Genomic DNA, 13,051 nt, shown 5'->3' on the forward strand with positions numbered 1-13,051 from the left:
CGCACCAGCCACGTCGTGAAGGGCGGGCAAGCCGGTCCACGGGCTCCGGGGGGGTGCCACCCCAGATCTGCGGGGCGGATCACAGCCGGCGGGCAGGCAGGGTCCCCCATCGAGGCCACACCAACACACAAAGCCCCGCGACCCAACCTCGCATATACAGCAAGGAGGGTGCGAAAGCGAAAGTGAAAGTGTGGGTTACGCGAGCCACCAAGCCCTATCCGCCGCTGTTATTCACTTCGTCACTGGATCGCCCCACAACGCAAATCCGGGGTTCGGCTAGGAGAAGGCCGCAAACCTCAATCGGTGCTAAAGTCGGTGTCCGAGGTCCGATTTGGAAGCGGAAAACGGGCGCCACCTCAGCTCGGGCTCACCAACACAGTCCCCTCATCTGGGACAGGATATGTTCAGGATAGTCATAGGAGGTCGCGGAGGTCCTCGGGAGCCTCGCACCTACGCGGCCATCTTGGTTGCGCGCTAGGCTCCTCCTCCCGTCCGATTTTTTTAACACTCCCTCCGCCACCTGTCCATTCTTCTTTTTAAAAAAAACCTCAGCCATTCTCTTAAACCCACCATGCCGTTTCCCACTTACATTATTTCTCAACCTCCTCCCTCTTGTTGTTGCCACTACCAACCCCCCATGGTGTTTAAAGTCGTACTGCAAAGCAGCGTGCGGTCAATGCTGGCAGTGTCATAGCGCTTTGTTTTGATCTATTTTAAGTTGGCTTTGCCAATGCTTGTATTATTTTGAAGTGGGGTGCTGTCTATCCACCACCAACTTCTCTGTTCGCGCCAGAAACATTTTCTAAGACTGTGTTTCCAGCCGGACTGGATATTCACAACTCCACTCCAGAGTCTCATCAGCGTTTCACATGTGGGTTTCTGTTTCTGCAGGATGGCACTGCAGCTGAACAAAAATGTTCCAGAGAGGTTCTTAAGGTAAGACCTAAATGCGATACCTTACATTTATATCATGTTTACACTGCCATCCATCAAAGTGCTAGTTAGGAGTCCGAGAACAGCACAATCAAGCACCGAAAACGAGTCAGCGCCCCCACATCTACCTACTGTACTCATTGATAAGGTTGCTGCATTGCTCAGTATTAAGAGTGCACACGCATGATTTCATGCTAAAAGGACCCCATGCGAATAAAAGACCCAGTGCTACAAACTTGTGTGTTTTCGCGTAATAACCAAATGCATTTTGGGAAGTTGTTGTCCTGGTACATGTTAGCTGATACAATTGAACTACCGCAAATGAAACTAGTGCTTAGTAAAGGAAACGACCAGGACCTAGAGCATTACGTCCATGGTGAGGCGTCCTCTGCTAAACGTAACCCTTTATGTTGCTCGTCTTTCGTTTAACAGGATAGTACATTTTGGAACTTGTAGTCTTAGTATGTTTGGCTGTAATATCTGCTATACCCAACACCAATGATGGCATTATAATGCAAGTTACTAGGTGGAGCAGGCATAGACCTCTACTTGCCTGACAGGCTTTACTTCAAGGATTAGGTGACAGGTAGATGCTTTCCTGTGACATTAGGGTAATGAATTCGGTAAAATATCCTGTGATTACCTTGACCTGGGAAACCCACTAAGGCCTGGATTACAGTAGGCCAGGAGCAGTCTGTGATATTTATCGAGCATTATAAATAGTCTCTGCAATGCACACATGGTTGCAATACAGGGGAAACAGCAAATATTTTATCCTCATAGGCTAGTTGTGGAAGAAATCATTTTTACTCTTCATCAATGATTTGATACTGTCAATGTCTTTGAAAGACCCCACTTGAGTTGAATCTGTCCCAACGTGCGTGCATTCTCTTTCCCTCCTCCAGCTCCCCATGATTTCACCCACTCTCCAGTGTCTTTCCCACCCACCTCCCTCAAGTTGCTTAACCCCAACCAAACCTCTGTGCAGTTTTTCTTGTTTACATATTGCACAGAAGTGCCGACTATGTGCAATCAATGCTGGCAGCGTCATAGTGCTTTTTGCTGTGAAACATGCAAAAAACCTTGAACCATGGGCTTTGCCAATTCTTGTTTTAAATTGCTGTTCCTGGAGGGGATAGGGAGATACCATTGCTGTATTCCCTACTGTGTTCCTTCTTTGCCCCTTTTTTATGGGCCAATACCATCCTCTCCACCTTGGTCTCCCATTTTAAAAGCTCGTCTAATTTCACCCTCCTCAGTGCCCCTTTTTCGCTCTTCTCTTTTTTTGTGGCACTTATTCCATATCCTCACTAGTATACTTAAACCTTTCCATATCCTTTCTCCCTCTCATTTTGTCTTCTTAATTCTATCTCACATTAATATTAAAACTACGTTAACTTACTGGGATTTGCTATGGAGGTCCACATTTGCTGTCTTTTAAAACGGTATATAAAAAAATATATATGATTTTTTAAATCTTCTTGCTCAAATCTCCGTATTGAAAAATGTTTAAAGTTAGGTACAATATATGCTTTGTCATACAGAGGCACTGGAGATGGACGTAAACACTAGAAAAGGAAAACAAGCATTGGCATAGCCTATAGGTCTCATCTTTGGGACCTTATATGTATTTAATTATGCAGCACAATATCCTTGGTGCAACATCAACTGTTGCATGGCTAAATACTTATAATGTCCCAAAGGCGAGACCTATTGGCTATGCCAATGTTTGTATTTCTTCTCTGGAGCATGGACAAAGTACTGATTGACTTCTTGATTAGTGTTCTTCCTTCCTGTTCACACTCACATTCTGATACTTCTGTTTTTTCTTTTTTTGTGTGAGTGTGTATTGTTTGTTTGTTTGTTTGTTTGTATGTTCCACTTTATCTCATTTTTTAGCAGTCTTTTTGGCTCTTCGTTTTAGTTTTTTGTTTTGGGCCTGCCGCTCCTGTCACTCATTGTTCGCTTTCCAGTTTTTTCAAAACGTCACTTTCCAGTAAGCCACTTTTCTCTGACCATTCTTGTCTGAGCCATATTACAACAGTTTATTACGTTTTGATAAAGTAACGTGCAGCATTCAGTAAGTGTGCGATTGGTTATGACTCGTCCTCATTTTCACATTTTGTGTAATGCCGCCTAACTTCTCAGTTGGGAAAGCCAACATAAGTTACATGTTTTTAAATTGTTCCTATTGGTGATTGCCTAAATGCACGTGTATGTGTCTTTTTAGCAGTCCCTAGGTTTTATCCCTCTATAACACACCATACCATAATATACTGTATAATAACAGGCCATGACCTACTTACATGATAACAAACCATACCATACCATACCATTACATCCATACCATACTATAATCTTCTTTTAACCAATTTTTATTGATTCTCAATATAGCCTCGCATAAGGATTCAAGATACAAAAACATGGTATATGTTCTCTCTATGGGCCGAGTCATTGTATGACAATATGCTTAGTGCAACAGGAGTACTTGATCTTAGGTTACAAACATGTAAGTAAGCAATGGGATTATTCAGGTCATACAAGCCATGTATGAAAAATACCATACTATAAAATGACATACTGTATCCTACTGTTCAGTGACAGGCCATACAATATCATGCCATCAAATCGAGTCACACTCACTTTTTGCAACAGTCATCGAAGATCTAAGCAATGCAAAGCAAAAGATGAAGACAATATGGTAGCATCTTTGTTATGTCCCTGGTACATCTTTATACCTTTGCTTCCAGTGTAGTTATGAAAATATTGTTTCCTTTTCCTAGGTTTCTTCACTCTTGTCATAACTTTGATGCCGGTGAGATCTTCAACTGTGGTTGCCAAATGGCCAGTGGTCTGCGCCACAATTTCTTTAAATACCTACAGTTCTTTTTATGGTCTACCTGGTTAGTGGAGTTTTCGCATCCCGAAGACAGAGAAGTAATCTGAGCTGGTCTAACTATTCCTTTTTAGGACAATGTGACATTGGCCCACATTCAAGAGCTGGTGGATGCTTCAAATATCTCCCACATGATTGATTCCTGCCTAGCCAAAATGAGTATTTCTCACCTTGGAACCTCGTTTTCCCATTGGTGATAATAGAGGAATCTGCTACTCGACTTCCCTCCCTCCGCATGCTAGAGCAGACAGCAAGTGCTTGAATAAAATTTCAATAAACTAAACTCCAGTTCACATTTGGAAGGGCAGTTGAAAATGAACTTTAGAACCATGTAATACAAACTTACTTTTAGAAACTACTTTAAAAAGACCGAATTATTATCATCAAACATGTATCCTTTCAATCCGTGTTCTCACCGTTTTATAAAATTCATGTTTATTGATTTTTTTTTGTCAAACCATTTTTATTGCAGGACCAAGTACAACGTACAGCAACCAGGATACATGTCAATAATGCAGGGTTCCCATCCTCCCCTTAATCATTAATCCGGGTAGTATACACAGCCGTACTGCCCACATCCCAGAGGCCGGGCGGCGTCATATAGACACATGGCACATTAATACGAAACTGTCAGGAGCATACTTCCGGTGAAGAACCCCGCTGCCCGCTTTTGATCGCTGTCCCTCTGCTCCCCTAAATACCTACAGAACGTACAATCTACTTTCAAAAAACCCTTAAACTTGGGAACTCCCCCTCCACCCTCCCTCCCTTGTGCCCTCCCGATTGCGCCTAGTCAGGAACATATAGCATGTGTGGCGGGTAACAGGAAAAATGCAGTAATCCCTAATCGTGCGTGCTTGGCAGGGGGGCCTGTGGTACGACTTCGTCCGCTGCTTCCTCAGAGTTCTCACCCTCCTCCCCACTGGCTGGGCTATCTCGGTCGTCCGGTTTACGGTGAGCTAGTTGGTACCTGAGCGTGCTCTCGCTAGCCGCCCATTTGAGAAATTCATTTGGCCATCGCCGGTGTGTTGGCCTCGCCTTCGACTTCCACCCTTTCGTCACCTCTCGCTTAGCTAGGAGAAGGCCCATGTCTATAAACTTGCTGGGCATTTTATTCTTGGGCGTGTGCGGGAACCAGTGGAGTATACAAACAGCCGCGTCGTATTGTAGGTCCCTATCTGCTACGTCATTCAATGTGTCTCCGACCCCCTCCCAGTACTCCTGCAGGTTTGGGCAGGTCCGCAGCATGTGGACCAGGTCCGCTCCCACTCTGTTGCATCTAGGGCACGCAGCTTCCGCGGCTCCAAAATATTTCCTAATTTTTCCTGGGGTAAGGTATGCCCTATGGAGCACATAAAAATGTATCAATTGGAATCGCGCATTTCTCGTGCTTTTTCTGGCTCTGCGCACCAATTGCGCCCAAGTGGTGTCAGGGATGTCCACCTGCAGATCCAGCTCCCACTTGTTTTTTAATGCAGTTAGGGGCTGGAGCGTCTCCCTCACCATCCGCGAGTAAAGGCACGTCACTGCCTTGAAGGTGCCAGCCGACATCATCGTATATTGGCACACCTGTGTCGTCGTAGGTTCAAATAGGCCCTCGCCCCAGTGCGCCTGTATGGCCCTCACCACCGCCGCATGCAAGAGGTAATCTCCTCTCTGGAGGTCATAGCGGTCCCGCAGAGTCTGGAACGGGGACAGCACACCATCGTCATACAGGTCCCCCAACATCTGCAGACCCGCCTCCTCCCACAACTGCAGCCTCGACCAATCACCCCCATGAGGGAGTGCCGTCACCATGCCCAGTGGGATTTCGGGCGCATATGGGTGTCTGACTCCAGCTCTCCTCTGCGAGCTGTTCCAGCATAGGCGGAATGTACGCTCTTCTTGAGTCAGATCCCCAGGTGCCAGCCTCTGCTGGAGGGCGATGTAAGCTAGGACATGGCGATGAGTTCCAGCGTCCCTCTCACTCTCCGGACCACGGTATACTCTCGCGATTTCCTGCGTGAAGGACTGCAGCTGCGCGGCTAAGTAGTAGAGCTCGAAGTTTGGGACCGCCAGACCCCCGTCGTCCTTTGGACGGGTCAACGTCGTGAGCGCTACTCTGCGTCTGCCCGAGCCCCACAAGAAGGATATTATGAGAGACTTGAGGTGTTTAAAAATCGCTCCAGGCACCCACACTGGGAGGGTCCGGAAGAAATATAGCAAGCGGGGCAAGGCGATCATCTTCAATAGGGATATGCGGCCCGCCACTGACAGTGGCAGGGTAGCCCAGAAAGACATGCACCCCTGTAGGGCCCGGATGCAACGCCCTATGTTGCCCTCCAGCAAGTCCGGGGCAGCATGATAAATGTGCACCCCCAGATAATCGAGGCAGCGAGGCTCCCATCTAATCGACTGGCACGCGGGGGGCTGTGTCTCCTCGTGCCGCAGGGGGAACAGGCAGGTCTTGCTCCAGTTAACCCGGAGGCCAGACATCCCTCCAAAGCGTTCCAGGAGCCTCTCCGCACCCCTCACCGCACTGTCGGAGTCCTCCAGGAAGAGAAGGAGGTCGTCTGCGTATAGCGATATATGGTGGCGGTGCCCTCTAAAATCCAGCCCCCCGAAATGATTGCCCAGTCTGGCCATAGCCGCCAGGGGCTCTATCGCTAATGCGAACAGCAGGGGGGACAGTGCACAACCCTGCCTGCAAATTCATGTTTATTGATGTCATGAAGATGCAAAGTTGTTTCCACTGGCAGAATTGGGAGGAGATGGGGGAGCTGGGGTTCTGAGACACAGGTCTAGGTACAGGACATGGCCATAGTCCTGCATTCTGTGTGGCCAGTAGCAGATGGAAACATACTGTACACTAGCTCTCCTCTGTCTTAGACCCTGCTGCTCTATGTATGGCCTGCAGGGGCTCATTGTAAATGGGACCTCTAAGAAGCATGCACTGTGCACCACCTCCTGTGAGTGTGCATACTTTCATCCATATCTAGCACACCTTGCAGTTACCAGAGTCTTGCTCTTATGGATGAGATAGGAGTTAACATGTAATGTGAGTGTTAAAACCAGTAATACTGTCCCGCTCATTTGTTCCTAAATTCCCTCTCCATTATACTCCAGTTTCTGTAATCAAACTTTGCTGTTATTTACAGTACCTCACGCCCAAGATATTCCTGCTATAGAAAACTTCCTCTGTAACATGCGGCCCGCGGCTCATAGTACATCAGATACCAATGGTGAACAAATAGATGGTCTGGCAGTAGAACTGCGTCACTGAAGTGTCGGGCTCACACTCTTGTAATAGCTCCATGGAATTTGTAGACCTTGTTCCTAGGGCTTGTAAATGTTGGCAAACCACCTGGGTGCTAAGCTGGCTAAGCCCTGTCGTTATGTGATCAGATTAGCTAGCCACCCTCTTGTAGTTGGTGTTCTGTGAAACCACCAAGGAAAGACAAAGCCATCTTCTGATTGACACGAAAGTGTTGACATACACAGTGATTTTATTGTGGGCATCAACACTGTTTCAGACTGGTAACATTACAACTGGTCATTAGTAGGAAAGCAACACAGATGAGATCTGGCATGATACGTCTGTTACTGGCAGGTAGATACATTTACATCGAGAAAACAGCAGTACAATTATCGGTCAAGTTTTTTTTCATGAGTATTAAAACTACTGAATGCTTTGTTGTGTCATTAGCTACAAAGTTGCCTCTTCATCCTGCCTTTTTGTGTTTCTGTATCCCCAATGTGTCTTTCAAGAAAGAGAAGTCTTTAACTCCAAGCAAGAAAAGGGCATCCACTTCCAGATATTGGCATTCTCCCCCGGTCGTAGTGATAATTAAGGATTTGGAAAGTTTCTCAGCTAAAGTACTACAGGATTTCATCATAATTATCAGGTAATGTTGAGTGTTTTGATACCATGTATCTTCACTTCTGTGTATTCTTCTTTTTATAGGGAAACACTCATACTTTTGTCATCCACACAACTATCCATACACTGAATCCTGTTTAATGTAAGAATGTTTCTTTTTATTACAATTAATAGATCCTCAATATATCAAAATATACTGCATTTTTGTATGTGTACAAAATAGTCTAAAATTACATCAATTCCAATATTTTAAAACGTTAGTCACAATCCATGTAGACTTACTACATTTTAGGATACGGCCCTACACAGTTATTAAAACACAATCTTAATAATACTTGTTCATATTGGAAGACTTCCGCATTGGTATAATTTATCTAAGGGTAAACATTGCATTTCTAGTTGTCCCTAAATGATACACAATTCAAATGATCAATACAGAAGAAACAAAAAGTATATCACAAGTTGTCGACGCGGCGTTTCGAAGTATGCAGATGGTTCTCCCCAACTTCTTCAGGACAAAGTGTTAACACCAATACAATTATCTAAAAAGATAAAAACCTATTTCAAATGTACGGGCCATAAAAAGCAGTCAGAATTACATCAACAGGTTCAGTTCTAGTTTATTATATCTTATTCACACATTCTGGCTACTTATCTCCACTCAGATATCCCTATGTGGGATGAGTTTTGTTATACACATTGGAATTATAAATATTCAAAACAATTTGAAAATAATTTTTTTCTTATTTGTTTGCTTAATAAAATCATATTTAAAATCATATGATTTAAGACTCTGGCTCTGTGTTCACCAATTAGCCATAATCTCGCCTTTGAGTCCTTATTAGTCTTGTTGGGGCCGATTACAATTATTTTAGGACACCATTGATAGTGACACTGGTCCCTCGTATCCTAATATTCATTCAAGTATGTGTCCTGTGTAACATCATTTTCAAATGACATACTTATGAATCACTGTAGACTTTTCCTTCTTTTTCAATGGCGATTTAATGCATGTCCCCTATGTCTCTGTGAATAGCGGAAACCAGTATGATTAGCTTTTCCTACAACAGCACCCGTTCCTAGTTAAAATTAATATTACTAGTAAAACTTACATAAAAAAGATAGCCTATTTGACTGATCCTGTTTTAGGATCGTCGTTCTTTTGTTCTAAATGGTGAATCTCCTTTTCCTGATCCACTTGGCAACGGACAGATCTCTGTATTAAAATGAGACACGCGTATATTTAAAGTATTTATTTAATATGATTTTATTACATGGTCCCTTTTTTAAAATATATATTTGTACCTTCACCTCTTTCCTTACCTTAAGTTTCACTAGTTGTTTACACCAAAAACAGTTTCCATTTCTGTTACAAATTTTTGGGTGTTCTTCAAAATGGTGAGTCTTTTAATAATCAGCAGGGAATTTTCTTTCCTTTCACTGTCTTACTCTCTCGCAGAAACACAAGCCACATTTTTTTGTAACTTTTGATCCGTTTGAGCTACCAACAATTTATTAGTTAAAATCGTCAAATAATGAAGGAGATGATGCATTATGTGGCAAATATTGCAGAGCCATAGTTAAATAGAAAACATTTGCAAAGTAGGATATTTCGCCATATTTTGCCATTCATGTTTGAACTGTTCTTGTGGAAAAAGGGACAAGTGCTGATGACAGAAGCTCCATGCCTTGGAGACAAATGGCTTGTGCTTCCACTTTTAAGCATATTTGGGACATTCTGTGATTGGAAACTAATCCGACTTTGTGAATGTATATTAGTGTCAATAACTCGTATTAAATCTTAAACGTGTATTATTGGTTGAATTAAATAACGTAATAAGCTGTAACTGGGTAGTGAAATGCCAAACAAATACTAAAAATAGAATGATTTGCTCTTTTTGGCCACACCTCTGACTCCGCCCACTGCCCAAACCTCTTGTTATTCCCGCCCACTGATTCTCCGCCCACAGTGCCCCTATTTTTTTCCCCCCACTTCGATCACTGGATTTATGCTGCATTTGAAAAGGCCTGTGAGGCATATGAAAAGGCCTGCGAGGCGTTTGAAGAGGCCAGCGTGTCTACAGATTCTAGGTGCGCGTTTAGTGCGGCTTGTGGAAGGACCCGCAAGGCTGCTGTACACTCTTTTCAAGAATTCCTGGTGTGTGTGAGGTACGCGTGTATGGCCGAGTTAGTAAAGAAATTCAGGTGTGTGTGAGGTGCGGCATTGGAAAGACCTGCGACACTGCTTTGTACTCCTTCCAAGGATTTCAGGCGTAGGGGGGAAGGTACGCACGCGTGCGAGCCTGACTTTGTGATGTCACTGCTGTAGGCTGCAACGAGTACTGTTGATGTTATACGGCAGCTTGCAATAGGCGCACAATGCCCATTGGGCTCAAAGGGCTTCAGACGTCGTGTGTGTCAGATGGCTTCCCAGGCGCGCACACCCAGTTTTTGAGGTTCTGTCGGCTGGCTGGTCTGGAGCCCTTTGTATTGCAGCTGCACGCGAATACTTCACAGGTCTTTAAAAGACCATTTACTTGTTAAGGAGGCTTTCATATTTTTTATCCCTCATTAGAGCCCCTGCATCTCCACTCTGCCCATTGCTGGAAGAATTCGACCTCCATGAAAATTTTAGTAGCCCTCCCCCCTGATATTTGGCTCTAGTTGCGCCTCTGGCTGGCAGCAACACAGGGAAGTGCGGCAGCATGGTAATCGGGAAAGTACATGACCGTGTAATGTGTGTTGACGTGAGACATTGGGACATTTAAAAAAAAAAAAAAAAAAGGCCATCTAAATCTAATACAAAGACGATGTGCCTTGTTCACATGATTTAAGGTGAGCGCACGTTTGCACTGGCAGGTAATCTGGGATGATAGTCACCAGAGCGAAGGACTTTGTGTGTGCGAGATGTTCGAGTGAGTAGTCGCTCACCGGGATGAAGGACGAGATACCTACTAGAGAGAGAATTTCTAATGTTGTGATTTTTAGAGATGGTGTTAAGTGCATTGATGCTATACTGAATATGCTCTGCTAAAGTTTTATTTTCAATGCAATGTGTATAAAGTTTACACATGATTTCTGTGATGCTATGCTGGATTTTTAAGTTTAGTGTCTTGTCATGCTGTTCAAATCTTGTGGAATGCTATGCTAAAGGCTGTTGTTGCCATAATACTGAGAGGAAGTATTTTTTGAGTTCTTTAGTGTGGTATGCAATGAGTTCAAATGTTGTGTTTTGCTCCTGTAGGAGGGTGCAGGAGTTTTGGTGAAGAGTGGTAGTTTGGTTTGAGGCTGTGTTGAGTGTACTTACCCCTAGTCCTGTTGGTGTATGCAGAAGGGGGGTGACAAATATGTAAGAATTCTTCCTAAGGGATAAAAGTTTGTTGTAAAGGTCATGTGTGTTGCAGCCTAATTTGTTGAGTGCTTCCCAAGCGGTTATGGGTTAAGTGTATGTGCTGTAGAGGGTGTTTGTAGTTTCCCTGGTCCTGCCATTTATTTAGTAGGTTTCCAAAGGTCTACAGTAGAGGGTGTAAGAAGTCCCTGTTACTGTTGAGTCCTTCCTAAGGGGTTTAGGATTAAGTAAAGTCCTGCCATGAATTATATAGTCTTGGTAATTTATGAGTGGCGCGTAAGTTGTATTACCTGTGCTAGTGTGCATTAGGAGGTGTGGTATTGTATTTACCTGTCTTGGTAATTTATGAGTGTAATTGGACTTCCTGTCTTTTTTTTTTTTTTTTTTTTTTTTAATTTGTTTATTGGTTTTTATTACAGCCACAAATACAAAAGTGGACAACATGTTCAGGGTACACAACATTTCAGTCGGGCAGTCATGGATGTACAGTACAATTAAGTAGGACTTTCTTATTCGACACGTCTATTCAGCTCCAGTTCAACTGTAGGCGACACACAGGGCTCTCCCCTATACTTATTCCATTGCGACCACTTCTTATCCCATTTTTTGGGGCACCCCCTCATCTTAAAAACCTCAGTTTCTGCAAGCATACATCTGTCCATTTCCTTAGCCCATATGGTGACGAATGGTGGGTCTGCGCCCCCCCAGCTTCTCGCTAGTTCTCGTTTAATCAATGTGTACCCCAGTGTTGTGAATTGCTGTTCAACTTCCGTGAGGTCAGTCGCCTCCCATATGTTTAATATACCCAATTGTGGCTTTAATACTATTTCTTTCCTTAAAGCTGCCTGCATATGGGTTGACGCTCCCTCCCGTAGGGTACGTATCTTTGGGCAACTCCATATCATATGATAGAATGTAGCCTGTTGTCCGCATCCCCTCACATAGAGATCATCCGGTCTAGCACCTATTTTCGCCAGAACTACCTCTGTGATGGACGATCGGTGAAGCACCCTAAGCTGGATCAACCGAAATCTAAGGGTAATGGCCGCCTCTCGGGGGGACATGAGAGCCGACTGCCAGTCTTCATCATCTATCGGGCCTAGGTCGTCCTGCCATCGCTCTCTGAGTTTTGGAAAGGTGTTTGGTAGATTATTGCTTAGCTTCTTGTAAGTCAGGCATATGGCCTTTGAAACGAGGGGCCCGTCCAACAAGCGGTCTTCTAGTGGGGAAGAGTATGGTATATCTTTGAGGGACGGAAAAGCCGCCCGTATCGCATGACTGATTTGTAAATATCTGTATTGTTCCCCTTGGGCCAGGTGATATTGCCTCTGAAGGTCCCCAAACGTAAGCATGGCTCCCTTCTTCACCAAATCTTTCACCGCGGAGACACCAATGAGGTCCCATTTGTCGAAACCGGGCTGATAGCATAGCATGCCCAACTTCTGGGTGTACCATAGCGGTGTCACCTGTGAAAGAAATCCCGCCCATCCCAGTCTAGCATTAGCTACGCACCATATCTCCAGTGTATGCTGGGTTGGTCCAAAAAAATGCCCCCATCTCTTCCTATCACTGGCGTATAGGGCCCCTAGATATCCAGAACAATCAGTATGGTAGCGGTCGAGAGCATATGCTGGGTCGCCGGGTGAGCGATATATCCAATGGTTAACGGTCACCAGCTGCGCTGCCCAATAGTATAGTTGCAGGTCAGGGAGAGCCATGCCTCCATCATACCAACCTTTGGTCAGTTTCGTCAATGCTATCCTGGGGGCCTTCCCATCCCACAACAGCGTTCGGATTTCACCTTCAAGCGCCCTAAAGTACGAGTCTGGGACTCTATGTGGACAATTTTGGAGTATGTATAAAAAACGAGGAAGGGGCAGCATTTTAAAGAGTGCAGCACGCCCCACCAATGTTAAAGGCAGAGTTCTCCAGTGCTTCACGTCCGCTCGTAGCCGAGCCAAGGGGGGGGTCAGATTAGATCTGTAGAAGCAGATTGGGTCTGATGTAATGAAAA

At 44.6% G+C, this 13,051-nt stretch overlaps 1 protein-coding gene across 4 annotated transcripts in view; it reads left to right on the top strand.

The window, feature by feature from the left end:
- The window catches only part of ORC3 (origin recognition complex subunit 3), a 293,597-nt gene that overhangs the window by 86,798 nt on the left and 193,748 nt on the right, over positions 1-13,051 (top strand). For all 4 annotated transcript variants that reach the window (XM_085611096.1, XM_085611093.1, XM_085611094.1 and 1 more), the window contains one exon: positions 7,577-7,713. In XM_085611096.1, the coding sequence (XP_085467222.1) occupies positions 7,577-7,713 (137 nt within the window). The remainder of the gene's footprint in view (positions 1-7,576; positions 7,714-13,051) is intronic.

This window comes from Triturus cristatus, chromosome 6, assembly GCF_964204655.1.
Source record: "Triturus cristatus chromosome 6, aTriCri1.1, whole genome shotgun sequence".
Taxonomy (NCBI): domain Eukaryota; kingdom Metazoa; phylum Chordata; class Amphibia; order Caudata; family Salamandridae; genus Triturus; species Triturus cristatus.